The following is a 24,281-nucleotide window of genomic DNA, read 5'->3' as shown; positions in this document are numbered from 1 at the left end:
TGAGTTCGACGACCGTAATCATCTTCAGAGCATCCGCAGCGGTGCTCGTCCGTGCGTCCGTCCGTCCGTGCCGCTGGACAGAGCTCGTCCGTCCACCAATGGAGCTCGTCCGTCCGTGCCAGCGGCACGGCGCTGCTCTTAGCTAAGAGTACGTCCGTGCCGCTGAGCAGCCATACGTGGCGTCTTCTTATTGGCCAACGGCATTAACGTTGGCATTTTATTTTTTATTTTTTAAAAAATTCATAAATAATTCAAAATAATACCAAAAAATTAAAAAAAAAATTTGGATTCCCAAAAAAATAGAGCCGTTTATAGACGTTTTTTTTTTTATTTTTGTGAATTTTTTTTTAATCCCAAAATCATCTATAAATACACACATTCATCATCCATTTTTAACATCAAATTATCTCTCATTCGTACTTTTTCATACTTTTTAATTTTATGGATTTTAATTACGTAATTTTTAATTTTTAGGATTTTAGTTATGTATTTTTTAATTTTTAGGATTTGAATTATGTAATTTTTAATTATTTTATAATTTGTAATAGTACTCCGGGTATTTTTAATACATTTTAATATTGTGAAAATGTTTTTATATAAATTGAATAATAGAATGGTGGGACCCTTGAGCTTGTCCTTAGCTAAGAGCACGGATGTGGGTGTTGTGCTCTTAGCTAAGGACAAGCAGTAAAAGTAGGTCCGGGCCCACTTCCGTGCTCTTAGCTAAGAGCACGGATGGGGATGCTCTCATTATGAATTAACAGATATGTATTGTGCCCTCAGCTTGACCATCAATGAGGTTCACTTTTTTTATATTAATAGAATGTGAATTAAGTGAGTTAATAGAATGTGAGACCTACTTAGCATTTAGGTAAAAGTAAAATATAACTTTTATTGTGGGACGGACCGAAATGACAATGTGACTCTTATTGTGGGACGGACTGAAATAACAAAATGTGGCTGAAGGAGTAAACATCTTTAAAATATGGAATTAGTGAAACTGAAAATTCATATTCCCTAAGAGCACCCACATCGGTGCTCTTGCGGAAGAGCTGTGCTCTTGCCGACGGCAAGAGCATATCCATGCTCGCCGCTGCACTCTTGCCGACGGCACGATCGTGCTCTTGCCTAATAGCACCACGGTGTCGACAGCAAGAGCACGAGCAGCCGACGTTAGTTTATCATTTTTTTATTTTTATTTTTTTTTAAATCTGAAAAAATCTGATTTAATAAAAAAAATATTTTTCCACTTCCCAATGAAATATATCCGTTTTTTCCACACTTTTGATTTATTTTTTTTCAATTTTTTTTACCACAAAATTCACACTTTCATGTATAAATACCTCCATTTCAATACAAAAAATCACACTACACCAAACAACTCTCTCACTCTCAATTTTTAGGATTTTAATTATGTAAATTTTATTTTTTAAGATTTTAATTATGTAATTTTTAATTTTTTAGTAATTTGTAATAGTATTTCGGGTATTTTGAATGCATTTTAATATGTGGAAATGTTTTTAGTAATTGAAATATTTAAATTGAATAATAGAATGGTGGGACCCTTGAGCATGCTCTTGCGGAAGAGCATGGAAGTAAATGTTGTGCTCTTGCGGAAGAGCAAGGAATTAAAAATGAATAAAGGTTGGTCCGGACCCACATCCGTGCTCTTGGCAAGAGCATGAATGTGAATGTTCTAACCTTATTCGGATCCATTTTCCTATTTTTATTATTTTTCTATATCTTAGGTATTTTATAATGTCCATTATAAGAATTAATAGTAGTATTCATTACTATTAACTGCTCCATAACTATAACTGTAACTAACTTTATTATTTATATTATGTTATCGATTAATAATTTTTAAAATTTTAAAGTTATGGATTATACTTAATAACAATAATACTATTTATTATTAATATTTTTTTTCTCGGTTAACTACCTATTAACTTACTATTAATATAGTTTCTAAAATTATGAATTATGTCAATTATTATTATTATTGATAATTTTATAAAAAAATAATTATATTTCCTAACAACATTATTACATTACTTTCTTGATAATCAAATGTCTCTATTAGTGCATCCACATCTGGTACCTCAAACACCACGAAAATGGCACTTTGGTCCAGTCTCGTACGATGCTGGTCCAGTCTCGTACGATGCAGGGGTGGGCAGAGGGGACGGGTGTAGGTAGGGCCATGATAGAGGTCTCAAATCATGCTTGGCGTGATCCTGTGTGGCGAGTTGCTGCGAATTTAATTACTACTCCCTCCGTCCCAATAAATATGCAACATTTGCTTTTCGGTACAAGATTTTATGCAGTAGTGTTTTGTTAGTTAATAAAAAGAGAGAGTAAAGTAAGAGAGAAGAAAAAATAGAGAGAGTGTTGTTTCTATTTTAGGGAACGTTTCATTTTTATTGGGACAACCTAAAAAGGAAAACGTTTCATTTCTAATGGGACAGAGGGAGTATTTTTTTTACTTTCAAATTTACATCTATAAATAGATATACTATTCACTTTCAATTTGATCTCAAATTATATCTCAACTAACTTCTTCCAACAAAAAATATTTAGAGTTGTTCACAATCCTGATTTCAATCTAAAACCAAATGCACAGTTAGATGTTGAGAATTATGTTCGGCAAAGGAGTTGAGATCCGGCTATATCGAGCAGTTGATGCGTCGAGACGGATAATACCCCGTGTTACTTGTTTGATGGGGTCAAACGATAGCCCCTTTGAGTTAGTGTCTCCGAAATGGAACCATCAAGCTCTCGTGAAAGGAAAGGGGAAGAAGATGACTTCCACTGCAGCAAAGAGAGGTATAGTAGCAAAATTACTCGGTTTACGTGACAAAAATATTGGCGTGTATCTTCATCGGCATCAACCAAAGGATCATTTTTTTGGGGTGACGTTGCCTCAAAGTACGACGAGCTAACGTTGACATGCGCACAAATGCGTGATTACGATCATATGTGCAAAAACTAGGCTCGAGTGCAGAAGGATGTCTCCAAATTCACCGACATCATTACCAACTGTAATAAGCCTAACATGTGATTTAGACTTCCTTCAGCAATGACGAAAGAATGTTCAAGTGAGAAGAGGTTTGGGTTGTGGCGGCTCCGATCAGCGGATCTGCCACTGACCCTCAACTCGCCTAATACTTCGATAGAATTGACGGGATTGGAAATGCAATGTTGATAAATGAGTACTCAACGATGCTTGCATAAGATACGTTGTTGATGATCGATGTGAGCAATAGCATCAAGAGCAGCTTAATGTACTTCGAGCCAAAGTTTTCGAAAGTGATTTTCAAATTATGAACTATTATTTAATTATTAATTTTGTAATTTATGAATTTTAATTAAATATTCTTTCAATTTTAGTTATTTAATTTTATTTCACAAATAACGAAAATTGATAATTGGGTAATAATATGAAAAGGATGAGAAAAAATAAGCACTGAGTTTGTAGGTAAAAAATAAGGATGAGTTGTAGGTGTTCTAGTATGATTTCGGATTATAGTAGAATGACATTTGAAAAAAATTTAAGTCTAGTATGATGGACGTCCTTAGGAGTATATCTTAATTGCAAGAAATTAGTAAATGTATTGTTGATTGCGGCTAGGGAGGTCAATGTAGCCCGTAACCTGTGAGCTGACCTGAATAACCCGCCAAATTTTATAAGGTTAGGGATGAAAATTTCTAACTCGATAAAATTACAGCCCGATTAGCCCGCACCAGATTAACCCACAACCCGTTAGGACCAGACCCGAAAATCCGATGGATTGGCCCAAAAACCCAATAAAATTTCTATCGTTCTATTTGTTTGACTCTAATTCGACACTTCATTGGTTATTTTATAATATAGGTTACTAAAAAAATAACTTTCAATTTTATATACTATTAAATATATAAATTATATATTAAATTTTTGTTAACATAATAATAGATAAATAAATTAAAAACTTCAAGTTCACTAACAATATATATTTAAATTTCTAAACATGCCTTCAAATTTCTTGACGTTTATATTTTATTTTGCATAAATCTCAAATATTAGTATTTGATCATGTTTATGTTTGAGTTTAAGCATATAGTATCTCAAATTTAATATAATTAAATATTTTACATTTTATAAATATAACTTATTTTCATCATTATTTATTGGATTGATCGCATGTTAATTTTATCGGTAGCAACCCGATTAACCCGTTGGGCTAGCCCGAAACCCGAGCTTTTAGGGTTAGGGTTGAACTTTTATAACCCGAAAAAATTATAACCCGATTAGCCCGCATCTGGTTGACCCATAACCCGAATAAGATTGGCCTGAAACCCGATGGGCTGGCCTAATTACGGCCTTAAAATTCACAAGGTTTACTTTGTTGAAGACAAAAACTTTATTATCATGGAGTATATCTTTTTGCTCAAAGAAGGAAATAAATCAGAAATTGCTAAACAAACATCAATCTGAGAGAGAGAGATGATGAAAGGTAACACTAAGATGTCAACTTGATAGAGAATACAAAATTTCTAGCTCAACCCTTCAGAGTTGGGCTATTCTCGATCACACCCAAACAGAATATAGGATGAACTAGAACTGCATCTATTGCGTTATGCGAAGTTCATGACAACACAAATGTAACAAGCTTGGATGATGATCTAAACATTTCATTACAACCATGCAGTTAGTGAAACAGGGATCTTTGATAAGCAAGCCATTTACCGCTGAGAGGGTTACACCTTTCTAATCTCCTCCCACAGTCGTTTTCTTGCAATCAGAACGCGTTCCTCACCTCTGGAGAGAGCATCGCTGCTGGGCTCAACCTCCGAGGACCATTTGTCCCACTTCAGCGAAGCCAGGAATTTATGTACATAATTGATCACGGAAGGTTTGTCCCTGATGATAATGAAGCCGTCAGGCCTTAGTATCCGGTCCATCTCGATCAGCAAATCCTCGAAGCTGCAACCTCTCTCCTGGATCTCTGAGAAGACGGACCAGGCGTGAAGCAAGTCGTATGTGCGAGGATAAGTTGAAAATGACTCACACCTGCATATGGATGGGGAGACGTTATCAACAACTCAGACCAAAAACAAGGAACACGTCTCATAAAAACTTGAGCAAAACATGTCCAACAGAGTCATAGATATCTGGATTCAAGCACATAATACACTGTAGACACAAACATAGATGACTGTACGAATCGTAAAGGGAAGCAAACATTGTAGACACAAACATAGATGACTGTACGAATCTTAAAGGGAAGCAAACATTGTCATCCTCATCTCAAGAAGCATTTAAGTGTTTGCTTAACATTACAGTTTAGGTTTCATCATGGGGTGCGGTTTAAGGAAGCTAGACAGGTTTATGATATAGAATGTGTACCAGTCATGCACCGATCCAATCAAGCCTCGATCATAGACTATCTTCAACTTGACTGACGCATTTACTGGAGCAACGTTCATGACCCAAACATCCTTGTCTTTAAGAGCTGCAGCAAATCCCCCAAGATTCGAGTTCATGTCCATGACATTTCTTATTGAGTTCCGCTGCATAACAGATTTCATCTGTTTCCAATATTCAGTCACTCTGCTCTGCCACACATCCTGTATCACATAGTTATAACAAGGTGAGACCAAAATGAAAGAAAAGATTCCCCATCTAAACAGAATCGCAAGATGGGAGTAAGCCTTACTGTATCTTTTCGGAATGCATCAGCACTTATACCGATTTCTTCCAGTCGAGGAGATGCAGATGTAAGCCTCCGAGGCCAAGGTTCTAGAAATGTTCCCTTTGTCTGATGCATTTCTGTGCTCCCAAAAGAAAGTGGAATGTCAATTATGGCGGTAAGTAAATAACACTATGCCTTATCTTCGACTTATCCCTCAGCAAATTGGTTAAATTTTCACAGCTAGTTAATAATCACATCAACATAAAACTTTCTTGCAAGTAAAAGAGGACAGGACTATTCTAATTAATTTATAGTTTTCCATGCATGAAGGCGATATTGAATGACGCGAGTGAGGAAAATAAGCCGCCAAGGCAGCACCTATCAAATAACATATCCAACATGTCAGTGAAAGGGTTTAAATGATTACACATACTTGCTGAATAGGGAGTGATGCATGCCTTCATAGGCACATTCCATGCTGCATCTGGATCGTCATCCGAACTGCAAAGTTTTGGGAGAGTTCCATGACTTCTTCTTGTGTAGCAATTATTACTAGGCGGCTTAGCCCATATCACTGTCTGATCTTTCCTCACGACGACTCTCCAGCACATTCTTCCCAGAAGGTCGTGCATAGAATTCCAAATTCTTCGATTCTCCACATCATGCGCATAAGCTTCAGGTGACGAGTAGACAAAATAGCCTCCCGGCCTCAGTAATCTGTCTAGTTCCAACAAAAGCAGACCATCCCTCTGGAGCCAATCTATCCGGCAACGGGAGCAATGAGCCAGCTCAAAAGACCTACTAGGGTAAGGTAGTCTTTTTGTGCCCAAAACACCTAAAGTTGCAGGAATGCCCCTCTCCAACGCAAACTGTATTTGATTCTCGTGAACATCATTAGGGGCTAGCGACATGGCTATGATATTCAGTGGGAGGAGATACGCGCCAAAACTTGCAACCCCACATCCCACATCAAGAACATTCCGGATATGGCCACCATTATCGAGCCTTTCACCGGGAAACTTCAGCATCTACATAAAAGCAAATGAGTAGTTACAGCTACATGGAACAACCAAATTATCAACAGTGAAACAACATTATAGAACGCTGTAAATGCGCACCCCTGCAATAGCCGCGATGTATTTATCTGCTCCATAATGAAAATGAGTTCCTCCACCAGGGAACTTGATCTTGTCCCCTTCCACAACCATCCAATTCTGATCCGATTTTTCCTTTGCAAGATGTGTGTGGGGTATGTTGGCCTTCCAAACATGATCCCTACTCGTGGGCCATCTAATTGGGATCTGGAGTTCTAACAGAAAATTGCGTTGGAATCAAACTATTGAAAGAAAATTGCTTTGGAATCAAACTAATGCACAAATTTCAACTAACAAGCTGCATCAATTTTTATAAAAGAAGATCAAAATTGGGGAAAAGGTGATACAGTAACAAACCTTGTAGCCAGCTGGCGGAGGAATCCGGCAATTGAAACGGCGCTCCGGCGGCGGACAATGCCGCTCGTAGTGCTCCATCAAGCTCAAATTCACCTTCAGCCTCATCTGGTAGATCAAATTCCTATCTAAACACGGAATCAGCTCCGAGTACCTCAAATCACAAACCTGCAACACAAAATTCAAGCTCGTCTCAGAAGCTAATCAACAAACAGCGCCGAATTCAACACTAAAACGGCGTCAATCAACGCCGGCTCCTTACCGGAATGCTCTTCGGAACCTCAGGATTCCGCTCCTCGTCGTCGAACAATTCATCGAAATCCTTCTTCACAAATCTCCCCGTGACGGGGTCAACACCGAAGTCGTCGAATGAGTCGTCGCCGCGTGGCAACCCACCGGAGAACCGTGAGCCGTACAGCAGGCAAATTAGCCCTAGAAACACTAATAGCCCCATGAATGCATACTTCAGCAGCTTACCCGAGCGAATAGCATCCCCCTTTGGCTTCATTCTATGCTAACTTTTTAATTAAAACAAAAAATTAAACAGAAAAAAAATTGTCCAGTTATTTGCTGAAATTATTGAGATTCTAAAACCCTAGTGGTGGATCCATTGCCACGGCGTGAAGCGAGAAGATATAAAATGACTGGAGTTGATTCTATTGAGAGAGAGAGAGAGAGGTATCTGATTTGGATGAATGTTGGGGAGAATGAAATATATGGTTGGAGAAAGGGAAACGTGGGGCGTTGGAAAAGAGGAGTATTTATAGGTATCTTGGCGACGACGGCGTTGGACGCCGCCGTTTTTCGTGCTCTAACACAAAGGTCTCTGGCTGCTTAGTGTGTCTGTGATTCCATGGAAGTTAGAGAAAAGTGAGAGGAAGAGATGAGATTGGATCCCAGGCTGAATTGCCTTTTACAAATTATTATTACTAATAATTGTCTATACATTTTCAATAAAATATTACTCCCTATAATACATACGAATAAAATAGATAATTTTTTTATAGGCCGTTAGTATTCTACTAATGTTTTAGATGATAATTATATGATACTTTATACATATTCTTTTCAACTAAAATAATCACATAATTCAATAATTCACTAAGTCTATTATTTAGTCTAATAAGTTAAACACACTTATATAATTAGCTGCAAATCCATCATTTACCATTAGAAAAAGAAAAAAAAAAAAACGAACAGTCATATTGAAAATTTAAAATAATACTAGTACTCCTAGTATTTTTTTTTCAGTTGTGTGATTGTTTAGCTATAAGTAGAAAACGGACATCATAGCCTTTTGGGTTATGTGGATTATTTTGGTCAACATTTAGTTGGATTGGGTTGATCCCACTTGAAATAATGAACGAATCCAGTATATATCTCCATTTGAATCGTCAGAAATAATTGAAAAATAAGACATTGAACAATGACGGTATCCCGTATCCCTGCAAATAGACCAATTAATTTTTTAATGAATGCTTAATTATGAGTTTGAACTTTTGCTAAGATGATTTTTCTATACTAATTTTTTAATAATAAAGATATCTGTATGATATTAAATCACATAAAATATTAAATACTCCATTCATCTCACAGAAATAAGCTATAGTTCTTTTTTTTGGGTCGTTTCATAAAAATAGTTCATGTTTATTTATAAAAAGTTTTTTCCTTCTCTTTCATTTTAACATATACAAGCTCCACCATCCAATACTTTTTAACTATTTTTCTATTTCTCTCCTATCAAGTATTAAAATTTGTATCACCATCAAATAACCTATTTTTATCGGATAAAACTTGAAAGGGTGTATTCGATTAGCTACAAGTATGTCAGCCACTGCTACGCGGCGTACTGCACTTATCTTTATGGGAAATGCTATGTAGCCACATTATGGCTGGCCATAATAGGATATAATGGTCAATACACATAAGAAATAAATAATAAATTACTAACTCTCTTTAATGTCTTGTGTATTTTTACCAAATAACCCTTTTCTCAATATAATTAATGTACTACTGAAGAATCTAACTGATTATGGAAAATTAGGGCTGGCAATTTTTGACACGACACGATAATCCGACACGAATCCGCACGAAATTATTGGGTTTGGATCAAGTTTTATTAGATGCGGGTCATTATTGGGTCGACCCACTAAGAACACGAAAAAATCGGGTCGGATGCGGGTTGGATGCGGGTCGGGTCGGGTAACCCGTTAAAAATTAATATTATTATTTTTATTTTGAGTAAAGATAAATTTGCAAAAATTTTATACACAAAATGCCCTTCAAATTTTAAAAATGATAATATTAATTTATTTTGATTAGATAGCATCATTAATTACATATTTTTGTGACTAATTTGACCTTATTTATAATTTTTCATTTTTCATTTGTATTGTTGTACAATATGTACCAAGACCCTTATTAAAAGATAAAATTTTAGAGAGAATAACCATCCATAGTATTTTAATGGAATAATTTTTTGTTCATTTTATTTAAACTATCACAATGATATAAAGATAAATAAATTGCTTTTTTTAAAAAAGTAGTATAAATTAGGAAAACACTCTTTTGTTAGGAAATTCTCTCATATTATTTTTAAAACCATTGATATTTTATCATTAATTTCTAACTTTTAATTTTGAAAATAATATTATACATATTGGTTGATTATTCTATCTAAAATTATTAACATTATAATATGGGACATTCAATGATGAGACATTGTTGGACTCAACACATATAATAGTAATACAACATTCAAATGTATAGCACTTGCTCCAAAAATTGATAAGATCATGAAAAATTATTAGTATTACTATATGACAAATCACAATATTTTCAATATTTCATTTACTGTATTATTTTAATATTACTTTTATAATTATTTTCATAGTGCGTAATAATATCATAATAGAGATGGTATGATGATAACATGTGGAACCCAACATGTAGGTTGTAACATATCCTTTAATTATATGACTGCTATATAAATTGATATATTTAAATATTATGATAAACCACAACAAATTTTAGACCCATATTATAAAATTAATTTATGATTAATAATCTGTTATATATTATACTGCATCAAATGATACATAAGAGCTAGTTCAACGATAGAAGGTTGTTGCTATCAACATTTAGGCGTGTGACACTTCAAGTATATTAGTTAATATATTCAAAATATATAATTATGTCTTCATTCATGTAATTTTGGATAATAATATTAAATGACCATGTAATGACCCTACTTTGCATATTTCTTCATGTGTTATAATATATAAATAATATTTGAAATTACAAGCTTCAAATTATATATCAAATTACAAAAATTAAAGTAGTCAAAAGAAATGAAATAATACAATGCACGTGAGAGATCCAAGTGAAAAATAAAACTAAATCAATTAGTGTTTAGAATAAAAGGATAATTTGAATAAATTTATGAAAAATAAGTATACTTATAAATACAAAACGTTAATTCAGATATTATATACTAGCAAAACTAATCAACAAATAATTTTATAATATAATTTATTTTATTATTATATTCTTTTTATTTTGATTCAATAAATTTAATTTAATTTTTAGTATTTTCACTCTTTTTTGTTTTGTTCTTTTTACTTCTTTAGTTCTTTTATCTTGTTTCAAATTTTTTTGTTGGGTTTTGGAACAAAAGTTATGTATTTGGAACAAAAGTTATGTATTTTGTTGTTTAAAGTCTTGATCATTTTTTGAAGCAATATGTAATCGTGTTGTTATCGTGCTTAGGTTGTTGTCGTGTTGTTATCGTGTCGGGTCAACCCAAAGTGGTTCGTGTTGGTATCGTGTTCAGGTCGATATCGTGTTCTTATCGTGTCCAGGTCGATATCGTGTTCTTATCGTGTCGGGTCAACCCAAAGTGGTTCGTGTCGTTATCGTGTTCGGGTCGTGTCCAGGTCGTGTCCGGGTTTGAAGGTGGCGGGTTGGGTTCGTGTTCGGGTTTGGAATTTCCTTAACAGGTTGGGTTCGGGTTTGGCCTTATTGGGTTGGGTCGTTATCGGATTGACCCGATAACGACCCAATCCGCACGATTTGCCAGCCCTATGGAAAATAGCGTCTGGGAAGTGGAGTTGGAGGCATAAAAATTAATTTGAACTTAATCTTTAGTTTAGCCTAATTTATGTATTTTTAGACACTTTCATCATACTGTCTAAAATCACAGAACTTATAAATTAAGTTATATTTCAGTATTATCAATTACTTTAAATATGTACTATATTATAATATTAACATACTCCTATATTAGTACAATGGAGTGTTAAAATTATAGTATAACTAATCAGTATAAAAATTATAGTACAATGGAGTGTTATATTATTAAATATTTTGATTTATTAGTTATATTTATTTAAACAAATCAAATATTAATTAAAATTTCTGATTAAATAATTAAATTTTTTTTATAAATAATTGAATTTGAGCCGTAATATGTCTCAATGTCCAGTATAGTATATATTTCTTGACTAGTAAGTATACTATACTGTGACATAATACTACAATGTATAACACCACTATATCATGAAATATTACAAAATCAATAATAATATTTTATATATAAAATTATATTATGATATTATATTTTCTCCATCCCAACTAAGTTGTGTCAAAACTTTTGGGCATGGCGATTAAAAAATTGTGTTAAAAAATAGGATAGATGAATAAAATAGGGGAGATAAAAAGAGATAGTAATGTAGATGGTGGATCAGAATAAAGTAAGAGTAATTAAATGTTTTATTTTTGGTTAAAAAAGAAAATGACTCGATTTAGTTGGAATATCCAAAAATAAATACGACTAACTTAGTTGGGACGGAGGAAATATATATAATTAATTAATTGATAATATCAAAATATGGCATTATATTTTAATATTGAAATACTCTTCCTCGAAAATAATATTAAAATAATATTTTTATTATTACTAATATTTATAAGTTACTTGAATATTCTGATTAAACGTATTTTAAATCAAGATTATTTAAAATTAAAATTTTAGCCAGTAACTAAAATTTATTAGTTGGATTCTACATAAGTAAATATATTCTACTATATAAGTATTTAATGTTTAAGGATAAATTAGTCTTAAAAAAATTGTTACTCTCTATATGCATAAATTTCAACAATAGAGCATTTATTACACAGAATTTTAATAATATTATAAGATTATGGCTGGCCATAATGTGGCCATTTAGCATCACTCTATTTTTATTTACCTATTGTCTAAAGCTAGAAAAATGGATATTGATTGATTGTACATTAATTTATGGAAAAACAAAAAAAAAATTACGTGTTTTGTTTAGGTTTGGTTCTTGTAGAAATAAATGATAACTTACCAAATTATCAAAATAATACTTCCTCGTTTGAGTCATGTTTTTTTGATAGTCCTATTATAGACTTCTAATAGTTTGAGAGATTTATTTTTTTAAAATTCCACATAATTATATAACTTTATTATCTAGATTAGATTTCTATTAATGGTAAAAAAAAAGTTACTAATAATTTGTGAATATTTAATCGAACATTTATGTACGATATTATTGTGGAGGTAAACAATATCTCATATTGGAGAATGATTGCAAACGTATACATGGACTACCCCAACTCCATTAGTATGAGACCTTTTGGTGAGTGCTTCAAGAGCAAAATTGTGAGGATTTTGCTCAAAGCGGACAATATTGTAAAATTCGAATGTGCACCGTCGAACCCTTACAACTATAAACTGCCATTGTTTCTCATCACCATATCAAGAAATGTTGAACAATTCCTACTGGAACCGTTATTTGTCATTTAATAACGATTTTTAATTTCATTACTACAGCGATTTTATTTGAGTAACCATGTTATGAATGCATGTTCGAGAAAAAGAGTGGAAGAGTTTATCGAGAAAACCAACAAGAGGTTGGGAGGCAGAAATGATGAATAGATACACAACGACTTTGATCCAATGACATCAATCTCTCTGTATTCACAAATCTTCTTTCCTCAGTTTTTGCATCAACAAAATAAGATGATTTTGAAGTTACTAACTTCGTTAACTTACAATGTAATTAAAAATATAACGCATAATGTCAAACACAATAACATAAAAATGTTAACATATGACATTTTTGATATTTTAATATATTATATTGATATTTTAATGTCATAATTTTAATATACTATATTGATGATATAACACATTCAATGTACGTAAATACTGTTAATTATTGTTTTTTTGTCTTCCCATATCGAAGAAAGTGAACGAGACCTTATATGGGAGTATAGAATTTTATCTCCTATTGGAGATGCAACCATACCAATATTATATTTTCAAGAATAGGGTTGCATTAGTGGCTAACTAATTTACAGTAATAACTAATACTCCTTCCGTTCCGTTTAAGATGACACGTTTTCCTTTTTAGTTTGTCCCAATTAAGATGACACATTTCCTTTTTTGGAAATTTTCTCTCTCCAATTAATACACTCAACCATTTTTTCACACTCCTATTAAAATATTCATCTTTCTTTATCTTTCTACTTTAATACTAACACCCATCTTTTCTCTCTCCAATTAAACACTTTAACCAATAATTCCTAAAACCCCGTGCCGGCTAAGCAATGTGTCATCTTAGCCGGGACGGAGGGAGTAACTTTCAATTCTATGTATTAAAATTATCACCACAAAGACATAATTATATCAATACAACATGTAAATTTAAATATCAATATAAAGACATAAGTTTATCAACACAAAAAAATTGATAAATTTATGTCTTTTATGTTGATATTTTTAACATACAAAATTGATATTAGTTATTAGTTATTACTGTAATATATATCCAATAGCACACTAATCCAACCTTTTATCACTCACTTTCAAGGAATAATGGAATATCTCTAATATATATCCAATAGACATCTAATACACATCTGCACTCGATCACGCACTTTCAACTTTCAAGGAATAATGGAATATCTCTAATATATATCCAATATACATCTGATACACATCTGCACTCCTGTATCTTTGATCTGTATCAAATATACATCCATTATGTATGTACTTTTCATATTATAGACATGTAATATGATATGATTCATATCCTCAATATTGAGATTGGTTAGGCATCCTAGAAAAATTGGCTTATTCAAAAATCATTTTTTTATACCATTTGATAAAAGAAAAATCAGTATTGTTAATTGATCTATTGCAAATTAGATAGTGGAAAATGAAATGGATAGTATTTTTTTTTACTAAAGAGAAAAAATCAAGGGACTTGGATTTGCTCAATTGAAAAATTCAAATTCCATAAAAAAAAAAAAAAATCCAAAAGTACATAAAAATATAAAATTTCAAAAATCTAACATAAAAAATCCAAGGCCAAAATCTGAAAATCACGTATCAAACACCATTAGAATAGTTCATTTAGTTTTATCATACTTATAATAATAGTACATTTTAATTATACATATGTGTCATGTATGTACGCAAATATATTTTGGATTTCGGATTACATCCGATTTTTAAAATTCCAATCCAATTCGAACCATAAGTTTGATAATCCAAATCAAATACTATAAAAATTTAAACCGAATTTTCATATTTTCGAATTTCAGATATTTTGTTATAATAGCATGAGTAAGCAGATTTAAAAATTATTACTCCCTCCGTCCCTAAAAATTTGTCACCTATTTCCTTTTTCGTTCGTCCCTAAAAATTTATCACCTTTCACTTTTACCATTTTTAGTAGTGGACCCTACATTCCATTAACTCACTCTCACTCATATTTTATTTTAAAACTAATATATAAAAGTAGAATCCACGTGCCACTAACTTTTTCAACTCACTTTCTATTATATTTCTTAAAACTCATGTCGGGTCAAATGGTGACAAAATTTGGAGGACGGAGGGAGTAAAATATTAAGTCAAAGTTGACATGCCTTTTTTGTACATGAAAATATATTTTGAAAAATCTAGAAAATAATTATGGATATGCACTGATTACACAGGTATTCGGTTTGGCACGCCATGTTCATTGCTTTAAATTGCCAGATAATTTCTTCCAGCCATAGGAATCTTAACCGGTGCAGTTGATTTCACGGTAATTTGCTTTGGTAGTGCAAAAATGGAGATTTGACTGAAGCTTTGGTAGTTTTTTTGGCTGGAATTCCAAGTTTTCATTCAACATACGGAACGATTTTCTGATTATTTTAGGTTTTTCCTGTAGACTGTAGTTAACTATGAATTTCCTGCGTTTCCACTTTTCGTCATTGATTACATACTGTTACATTTATACACAGAGAGAGACGTCTCAAAGCGAAGTCGGCCGCCGCCGCTGTGGGTAATGCGAACACGTTATTGAATATTTAACCCACCGATTTGGTGCTATATAACTAATTTGAATAATTTGCAATGTGCAAAGTGGCGCTTACTTTTTGCCGTCTGAATTAATTTACTAATTTTTTTTTAAATTTTGTTCTGCCAACTTGCATTGGGCGTTTCCATTGAATATTCGGTGCGATTCAATTTTCTTCAGGCGTTTGGAGCTCTGAAATTGAGACGAGGTTGTGTTGTTTCTGTGATTATTGAGGATTAAAATTAAAAAAATTTACAAGGTCGATTGAGTTGATGGGGAACAGGAGCTCTGGTTCTGAGAATCGGGGGGGTTGGGGACAATCTTCAAGGGCTCCTCAGAATCATCCTGTGCAGCATCAAAGCTACGCTCCTCAAGGTCAAAATGGGGCTCCATCTCAGTCACGGCCGGAGAAGAGTCTCGATAGGAGGTTTTCGAGGATCGCAGATAATTATAAATCGTTGGAGGAGGTATGCTTGTGAGTTGTATTGACAAGGAATAAAAGTGTGTGCACATATTTCTGAATCTCTGATTATTGGTTTATGTGATATTCATTTTTGATGTTATTGGTAACTGAATATCCTATGTGATGAAAAGAACTATTTTAGCCTTTTAGGATCATTATATGGTGTGGATAGAATATTGGAGAAACTTTTGTTAATGAATAATTGTTGCCATAATGTATTTTATGGACTATGCAAAAGGAATAAAGGGATAAGAGACTATTCTGTTTATCAGAAAAATCAATCATAAATATTGGGAGAGTTTTGCTGGAATCTGGAAAAGACCATTGAAGCACCTTTGAGTCATAGGCAAAAATTGTCTGTGCATCGACACATTATTTTGTGGAAATTTGAACATGCCATCTCAGTAATTACTATGATAAAAGTCATTAGACACGATGAACTGTTTTACATAGGAGTGGTGATTGATGATTTGTGTAGGTTTTTCAGAGTGATATTATTGAAACCATGTTAGCCAGAGTTTTGGTTGTCCCAGTGTAACATAAGTTTGTGGAGTTTGCATCTAAAATAGATGCATTATTTTTATTTTTATTATTCTTATTATTATGGAGTACAAATATTAATGTGGAAAATTGGCTATAAATGGTAAAAAAAATCCTAAAAGTTTCAACTGAAAAGATTATTTAGACGATTGACATGCTGATGTTTGTGAACAATTGAAATAAACAGAAATTATGCTGAAGTAGAATGATACATGTGTTTTGAATTTGAACTTCTTGAGATTTCTGTCTCTCCCTCTGTTTTCAAGTTGTTGATGTATGTCATCAAATATAGGTATTCCTTATCTTTTTTACGTCATATTCCAAAGTTACATAATTTTTGTTGATAAAGATGATGCTTGTGTTAGTGTTTTGATTTTTGTATAATTTAATTCTGTTGTTACTTTTCTGAATCCGTTTTAAGTCTATTTCTTTCTTAGAAATGCATTAACTATGAAAATTATATTTTTCTAGGTTACTGAAGCTCTAAGACATGAGGGTCTTGAATCTTCCAACCTTATTGTTGGAATAGATTTCACTAAGAGCAATGAGTGGACAGGTTCAGTTCTCTCTTTACTTTTTAGATAGATATTTTAATTAGATGCCGGATCATTTAGAGAAATATCTTGAATTCGACTCCGTCTCCAGGCAGGAAGTCATATAATGGTCGAAGCTTACATCATATTGATGACCGTCTGAATCCTTATCAGCAAGCAATATCAATTATTGGGAAAACCTTGGTGGCTTTTGATGACGACAACATGATTCCGTGTTTTGGATTCGGAGATGGTTAGTGCACATTAAACTTGTGATTACTCATAAGCAGAATATAATTGATTGATTCACCCGAAATGTAATCATCGGTTCTTGTAATATTAATGTTGGCAGCATCAACACATGATCGGCATGTATTTAGTTTCCGTCCTGATGGAAGATTCTGCCAGGGATTTGAGGAAGTCTTGAGTTTATACAAAGAAATTGTTCCTACTTTGAAACTTGCAGGTTAGATATCTTCATCCCCATCTTATAGAGCCTAGTATTTGAATGCTTTTTAATTTATGGCTTGCTATGTTTCCATACTGCTTCAGGTCCGACATCTTTTGCGCCAGTAATTGAAATGGCTGCAACTATTGTTGAGGAGAGTGGAGGCCAGTATCATGTTCTACTGATCATCGCAGATGGACAGGTAATATTTCCAGTACCTTTTACTTAAAAGCGCTCTTTTCTTGTAATATCGGCTCTGACGAAGCATTTCTTAGCAACCAATCATATTCATATTTGTAGGTTACCAGAAGTGTTGATACTCAGCGTGGGCGTTTAAGTCCACAAGAGCGTCAAACTGTTGATGCAATTGTTAAAGCTAGGCAAGTGTCTGGCAAGATAAGCGAAATATGTTTTTAACCTTCTTGATCTTAGAATAACGTTTCTTTAATTTTTGCAGCAAAGGTTCCTCTATCTATTGTTTTGGTTGGGGTTGTAGATGGCCCCTGGGACATGATGAGGGAGTTTGATGACAACATTCCTGCTCGGGATTTCGACAATTTCCAGGTCCATTGCATGTTGTAATTTGTGATATCTGAATATTACTACTACTTACTAATATTTCTCTTGGCTGACTAAATTTTTGTGTTCTCCCAGTTTGTCAATTTCACAGAAATCATGTCAAAAAGTGCACAGCAATCCCGGAATGAGACAGAATTCGCTCTTTCAGCACTGATGGAAGTCCCAAATCAATATAAAGCAACAATGGAGCTTAGTTTATTAGGGTAATCATTGCTCTGATTTTGTTTTACTTGCTCATTCTGATACATTCATGTGCTAGAGTTTTCTATTAGTTTAATCCTTATTCGTGTGATTTAGCCGAAGGAATGGGAATGTGCCCCGTCGGGTTGCCCTTCCTCCTCCTGCCTGTGGTGCTGCTTTTGGTTCGGTCTCAAATCCCTCAAAGGCAACAAGCTTTCAACATAGCTCAAGTTCATACGTTGCTCACAACTTTGCTGCAGATACTACATCTCCTTCTCCTGATGCTGCTACAACCTCTCTTGATGAAGACCGGGTATGAATCTCGCTATAGAGTCCCTCAAGTACTACAAAACAATGGGAACAGTGCTTTTTTAGATTCACAACTTATATTTCGTTTGGGTTTTACAGACATGTCCAATTTGCCTTACTAACCTGAAAGACATGGCCTTTGGTTGTGGTCACCAGGTATAGCCATCTACCCTTGTATTATTACTAACAGAACGAATCCAAGCTGCTACACGATTTATTGATGCATGCGATTGCATTTCTTATTCTCAGACATGCCGTGATTGTGGCCAACCTCTTGAACTATGCCCAATCTGCCGCAGTAAAATCAGGACCAGAATCAAGCTCTACTGAAGTTGATTTGCCCCGTTGCTCGTGTATCGACTTCATAGCATTGAATTTCTTCAGTTTCTTGATGCATGCTAGCTAGTTTGTTCATGTGTGTTTGTGCATAAATTGTGGTTGCGATATCTTTATTCTTTTTCCTGGTAAGTAGTAGTATTTCATATACAGAGATTGGTGAGAATGAGATCAAGCTTAATCATAGCCTTGGGTTAGGAGTTCAATTACCTTGATTTTTTCAAAATTCTTTTTTAATTTTACTTTTGATAAAAGCTTTGTTATGTTCTTGGAAACTCTTTGGAAATTAGAGTTTTCATGATTAAATTGATTGAAAGAGAAAAGGATTTACTACTGCGGTCTATTTATTCTTCTGTAAATTTAGTTCAGTTATTTAATTCGCAACTTGTGGACTTGTGGTAGTAACGCGGTAGAACTTTTTATAATTTTCCATTTAAAAAAATACTACTACTACTCTTTACTCTTCCACCAAAACACAGCAGCTTGCAATAAATATAAAGCAGATATATTTACGTTCAAGATTGAGAAAAAATAACATGTTAAGCCTTTGCTTAATTATTACTCCATCCTTCCCAAATTCTATAAAACGTTTTCAGCTTTTGTTGATTTTGCTTCAAATATTACTCCATCCTATACAAATCTAAGACGTTTGATGCTTTTGCAGAGGATTGAGAAATATAAATTGACACCAATTTTTAGAATTCACGCATATCTCTGAGATCTAGTTCATACTCCAATAAACTCAAGAAGCCCAAAATGGGGGTAAAAAACAAAACTTCCAAACTATATTTTCAACAAAATGCATATTAAATGAGGGAGTTGGAAACTGAAAACTTTAATGGGAGAGAGATAATTCATCTTGATTGAAACAAAATCAAAAGCCTAAAATATGTTATATTTTGGGAAGAAGGGAGTACATTATACCATTATCAGATGCAGATTTAAGGACGAAAAATGATTTATAATTTGTATAGTATTAAAATGAGCTTTATATGATCCAACTCCAACCCCAACGATATAAACAAGATAAGAATGAGAGTATCTTTACGTGGTCGATTGCAAATCCGAAACTAATGAAACCAATCAATTCATCACAATAAATGCACTCAACAAACACCAAACCTAATAACCACCTCTTATAATCACAAGCACTAGCAATACACACACACACTACTTATGTGAATGAACTGTTTGTTAGAAAAGGACATCCCATATTTATTTTGTCCTCTCTCTTGAAAACTCAAAGCAATATTGCTTCTTGAATGGCCATGGCCTCGAATGCCAAGGTCTCATACCAGCGGCTAAGGCACGAGGCTTGGTTCGACGACGACGACGAATACTACGACCTCCGCGAGAAAGTGATCGGCAGGCTGAGAAGCTCAAGACTCAAAAGGATTCACCTCAAGAAAAGATTGAGAGTGAAGATCCCAAATTTGAAGAGATTGTTGAAAGTAAAGGCAAGATTGGTGAAGTTTGCATGGAAAAAAGTGTGCAAGAGATTGAGGGAAAGTCACTCTCATTTTGGTGAACTTTTTGCTGGGAATTATCTCTTCTTGCAGGTCAATCCAACTCTCAATTCATCCTACTCAATTCCTAGGATTGCCTGATCTATCTTGTAATTCTTGTTTCATTTTCTATTTTTTTTTTTACTTTGCTTATGTAACATACACTATTTTAATTGTTCTACCTATTGATTTCTCATTGCATAGATAGGAATTGACATAAATTATGGAATAAATATGAGTATGTAATCCTAGTATGGAGACTTATTAGGATTGTCTGCTACTCCTAATTTAATTAGTCGGTGGTAAGAAAAATGTAAGTTGTTATTAATTACCATTTGGTATAAAAGTTATATGGTTACTTTTATGAGTTGAGTGACTTTGTTTTTCAAAAATCACATTTCATCCTTTGAGTTACAATTCAAAGGTAAACGCATTACCAATTACCAATACTCTTAAAGATTTATAGTAATTAACAATATAATTAATGTATGGAGTAGACTTAGAAGTAAGAGAGAGGACGAGAAGGGTAGTTAAATTAGTGGTAGTGGATAATATGACTCACATTATTATTAGGCCATATTTGGTTGCTAGGATTCTGTCTGAGAAAGTAATCTGATTCCTTAAATTTTAAATTTTTGTGTTTGTTTCAATTTTTAATCAAACTGGGAAAATAATCAGAATCCGAGAACAAGGAAAGTTAGTACAATTTTCCAGGATTCTGAATCCTAGCTTTTCTTAGTTATTCTTTTTCCCAGTTTTAGGATTCTTTACCTATATAATGCAATATAGTATAGTTTTATTATTATTATTATTATTATTATTATTATTATTTAGAATGTTTTAAAAATAATTTAAAAATATAAATCATACTACTTAATTTTAGAAAATAAATAACTATGATTAAAATTATCATAATTATAACTTATTTTATAATAATTCATAATAATAATTAATAATTTATTAAATAATTAAAATATAATTATATAATATAAATCGTATGATAAATAATAATTATTATTTTTATAAATTAATAATTAATCAATAAAGTTATAGTGTAATTTTCATTTATTAAATTTATTCACGTATAACATCCTTAAATATTATAATTATAATACTAATTATTATTATTATTATTATTATTATTATTATTATTATTATAATAAATGAGTATAATATTTCAAACTATAATTATATGTATTATTTTATATTATGCTAGATAATCCATATTTAAATTATCCATTGTAATAATAAATATAATAATATAATTATTATTATTTGTAATTAATAGTTTATTAAGAATTTTATATTATTATTTTTTTTATAAATAAAAAATAATAAGTATATTTTTAGTTTGGTATTTAAATTAAATATAAATTTAAAATCTTGATATTTTTCAAACACGGGAAAGTAAAGTTACTAGGAATCATATTCCCGGGATTCATTTTCCCAGGAATTATTTTCCTTGCCAACTTTACTTTCCCGTCAACCAAATATGGCCTATTATTAGTATTTATTAAATTGTAATGGTGGACCATAATAATATAAGTTGAAAAAAAATTAATGAATATGTATAATGAGTTAGAGACAACTTTCTACGAATAAAATACCTATAATTTTATGTATATCGAGAAAGTATTGGATTAGGGATATACAATAATACAACCACCAAGTTTGTGATGGTATTGACTATTGAGTCATCCCAATTCGATTTGTATAGATTATTTACTTGGTCCACGTCTAGAGTTGAACAAAGGGCCCCTCTACTTTATTTTGTTTTCCTTATCATAATAAATGCAAAACTGTTGTAATAGTGGGCTGGTGGGAATTTAAGGCTGTCGTATAGTATTTTTTAATTAATTGGTATAAATAAGTCATTTTATTTGACAGCGTAAACTCATTTATGAAATAGAATGCTAGATCGTACATCTTTTACATCTCAAAATTTGGTATCGATTTTATTGTTTGGGAAGAAAAGGCACACAATGTCATATGGTTTCCTGACTTCATCCCACGGCTAGCTTGAGCACTTCCCTTTTAAGTGTAGAACTTGCAATTTTTTATCTAATATAATAATCCGATATAAATTTATATGAAATTAATACATCTGAGTCAAGCTTTTTTGGATTTGGGTTCTTATCAGATTGACCAATAAAAACCTAATGATTTTGGATTGGGTTTGGATTAATCGATAAGAAATAAAATTATTATGTTAATTATCTCTATTAATTAAAAAATATTCAACTTTAATTTTATTATTTAGATTTAAAACCATAAAGTTTTGATCATGTTTTAACCATGGTATTATCATATTTTATAGTGTAATATCAAGCTTTAATCGTGTAATATCATATTCTGGTAGTTATCGTGTCGTGTCAAGCTAGTTTGTATATTAACTTACTAATATTAACAGTGAGATTGACCTTTTGACATGACATGATTATTCGCACGAAATTAATGGGATGTGATCGATAAGGATCCACTGATTTTGGTTAGGGCGTGGACTTATTGGGTTGAGTCCATATTAGGTTAACTTGATAACAACTCAGTCCACATAATTTGTCAACCCTACCTAAGGGCATCCACAATAGGAGGTGGGAAAAACCGCCCCAAAACCTGTCAAAACTCATTTTTCTCCTGTCACATCATCATTTTAAATTCCAACCACAACATCCGCAATAAATCCATCCTAAATTGGCCACAACTTATTTCAGCATTTTTCATTTAAAATTAAATTTTAATCATAATAAAATATCATATTGATAGTATTTTATAAAAATATCTAATCACCAGTTTTTTTATTAAAATTAACAATTTTAATATATTAAGTACATTTATTAATTATTAGCCACTAATGTAATGCCCCGCTTTTTCGAACCCTAATTTTTGTGACGTGGAAATTTTTGCATTAAATGCTCTTAATGCTATGATTTGTGGAATTAAATGATAAGTGATAAATTGCAATATTCTTTGTGACCTAATTGCGATATCGAGTTGAGTTTGAGTTGAATAGTCAAACTTGTGAAAATATGACGTGGCTATTGAATAGTCAACATGGTGGAAAATATGACGTGGCCGTGGAATGGTCAAAGTCGTTGGAAAGTGTGGAATGGAGGTGGAAATTCGAAAATGTGAATATTTTGATGTGAGGACGAAATGATATTTGTGGTGAATTATTTTCCTAAGGGATGAGTGAGAATTAAATAGGAGCATTATTTAAGTATGTGGAATTTTCGACCCTCTCCTATTTATTGGAAAGAAATCCTATTTTTCTTGGATTTAAATTATTGCTTGGGATAATTATCCGAATTAAATCCAAAGTCCGAATATTCCTATTTATTGATGAAATTTTCGGCCCCTTTATTGTCTCTAGGGGGAGTTTTCGAAAATCCCATGTTTTATGGGACAAGGGATTTTATTATTATTTTATTTGATCCCTTGTTTATTCTCTTCCATAAATAAATTCAAATATCCTAGCATATCTTGTCAAATCTAAGAAGATCTTGCCATATCCTAATTAAATTAGGATTTGAATTAAATTCCTTCTAAGGAATTGAAAATCACGCCACTTTACACTTTTTAGTTGGGGAGATTTTTATTTATTTTCTTGCTCCGTGATATTTTATTCTACTCCGTGAAATATTCAAATTAAATCATAGGCTAATTAAATAGCCTAGAAAATTCGAAATCCCCTTTTTCCTCAACCTTTTTAACGCCACTTTCTCCTTAAATCTCTTCCAAATCTTTAATTTATTTAAAGATATTATATTTTGCACTCTATAAATAAGAGTGAGAATCCTAAACCCTAGCACTACAGAAAAATCGCCCCACCCCCTAAATCACGTCGCTCTCTCCATCTCCCACTCTCTCAAATTTTTCTTCTATTTTCTCCGTTA

General features: G+C 32.6%; 2 protein-coding genes across 3 annotated transcripts; one reads left to right on the top strand and one right to left on the bottom strand.

Moving 5' to 3' along the window:
* Positions 1-4,487: 4,487 nt before the first annotated feature.
* Positions 4,488-8,036, bottom strand: LOC125192587 (probable methyltransferase PMT9). Of its 2 annotated transcripts, XM_048090207.1 has the most exons (8): positions 7,895-8,032; positions 7,386-7,641; positions 7,127-7,291; positions 6,794-6,976; positions 6,109-6,703; positions 5,700-5,812; positions 5,390-5,610; positions 4,488-5,053 (listed from the first exon to the last, which is right to left on the bottom strand). In XM_048090207.1, the coding sequence occupies exons 2-8, from the start codon at positions 7,629-7,631 to the stop codon at positions 4,741-4,743; spliced, it is 1,836 nt and encodes a 611-aa protein (XP_047946164.1). In that variant the 5' UTR covers positions 7,632-7,641; positions 7,895-8,032; the 3' UTR covers positions 4,488-4,740. The 2 variants fall into 2 exon arrangements, with proteins under 2 accessions (XP_047946164.1, XP_047946163.1); XM_048090206.1 differs by having other exon boundaries at positions 7,386-8,036.
* Positions 8,037-15,528: 7,492 nt separating this feature from the next.
* On the top strand, positions 15,529-19,092 carry LOC125192588 (E3 ubiquitin-protein ligase RGLG2-like). The gene is made up of 11 exons (XM_048090208.1): positions 15,529-15,962; positions 16,970-17,054; positions 17,144-17,284; positions 17,384-17,497; positions 17,584-17,681; positions 17,780-17,863; positions 17,942-18,043; positions 18,134-18,261; positions 18,356-18,551; positions 18,647-18,703; positions 18,797-19,092. The coding sequence occupies exons 1-11, from the start codon at positions 15,768-15,770 to the stop codon at positions 18,875-18,877; spliced, it is 1,281 nt and encodes a 426-aa protein (XP_047946165.1). The 5' UTR covers positions 15,529-15,767; the 3' UTR covers positions 18,878-19,092.
* Positions 19,093-24,281: the final 5,189 nt, after the last annotated feature.

Source organism: Salvia hispanica, chromosome 6 (genome assembly GCF_023119035.1).
Source record: "Salvia hispanica cultivar TCC Black 2014 chromosome 6, UniMelb_Shisp_WGS_1.0, whole genome shotgun sequence".
NCBI classification, from domain to species: domain Eukaryota; kingdom Viridiplantae; phylum Streptophyta; class Magnoliopsida; order Lamiales; family Lamiaceae; genus Salvia; species Salvia hispanica.
Note: the sequence above shows the minus strand (reverse complement) of the source record. Positions and strands in the feature narration are given on the sequence as shown.

Excerpts from the sequence above, each read along its gene's own strand:
- LOC125192587 (XM_048090206.1), bottom strand. The coding sequence starts at position 7,631 with ATGAAGCCAAAGGGGGATGCTATTCGCTCGGGTAAGCTGCTGAAGTAT. Across the intron at positions 6,977-7,126 it reads CTCCGCCAGCTGGCTACAAG|ATCCCAATTAGATGGCCCAC; the intron begins GTTTGTTACTGT and ends TTAGAACTCCAG. Across the intron at positions 6,704-6,793 it reads ACATCGCGGCTATTGCAGGG|ATGCTGAAGTTTCCCGGTGA; the intron begins GTGCGCATTTAC and ends GCTTTTATGTAG.
- LOC125192588 (XM_048090208.1), top strand. The coding sequence starts at position 15,768 with ATGGGGAACAGGAGCTCTGGTTCTGAGAATCGGGGGGGTTGGGGACAA. Across the intron at positions 15,963-16,969 it reads ATTATAAATCGTTGGAGGAG|GTTACTGAAGCTCTAAGACA; the intron begins GTATGCTTGTGA and ends ATATTTTTCTAG. Across the intron at positions 17,285-17,383 it reads GTGTTTTGGATTCGGAGATG|CATCAACACATGATCGGCAT; the intron begins GTTAGTGCACAT and ends TAATGTTGGCAG.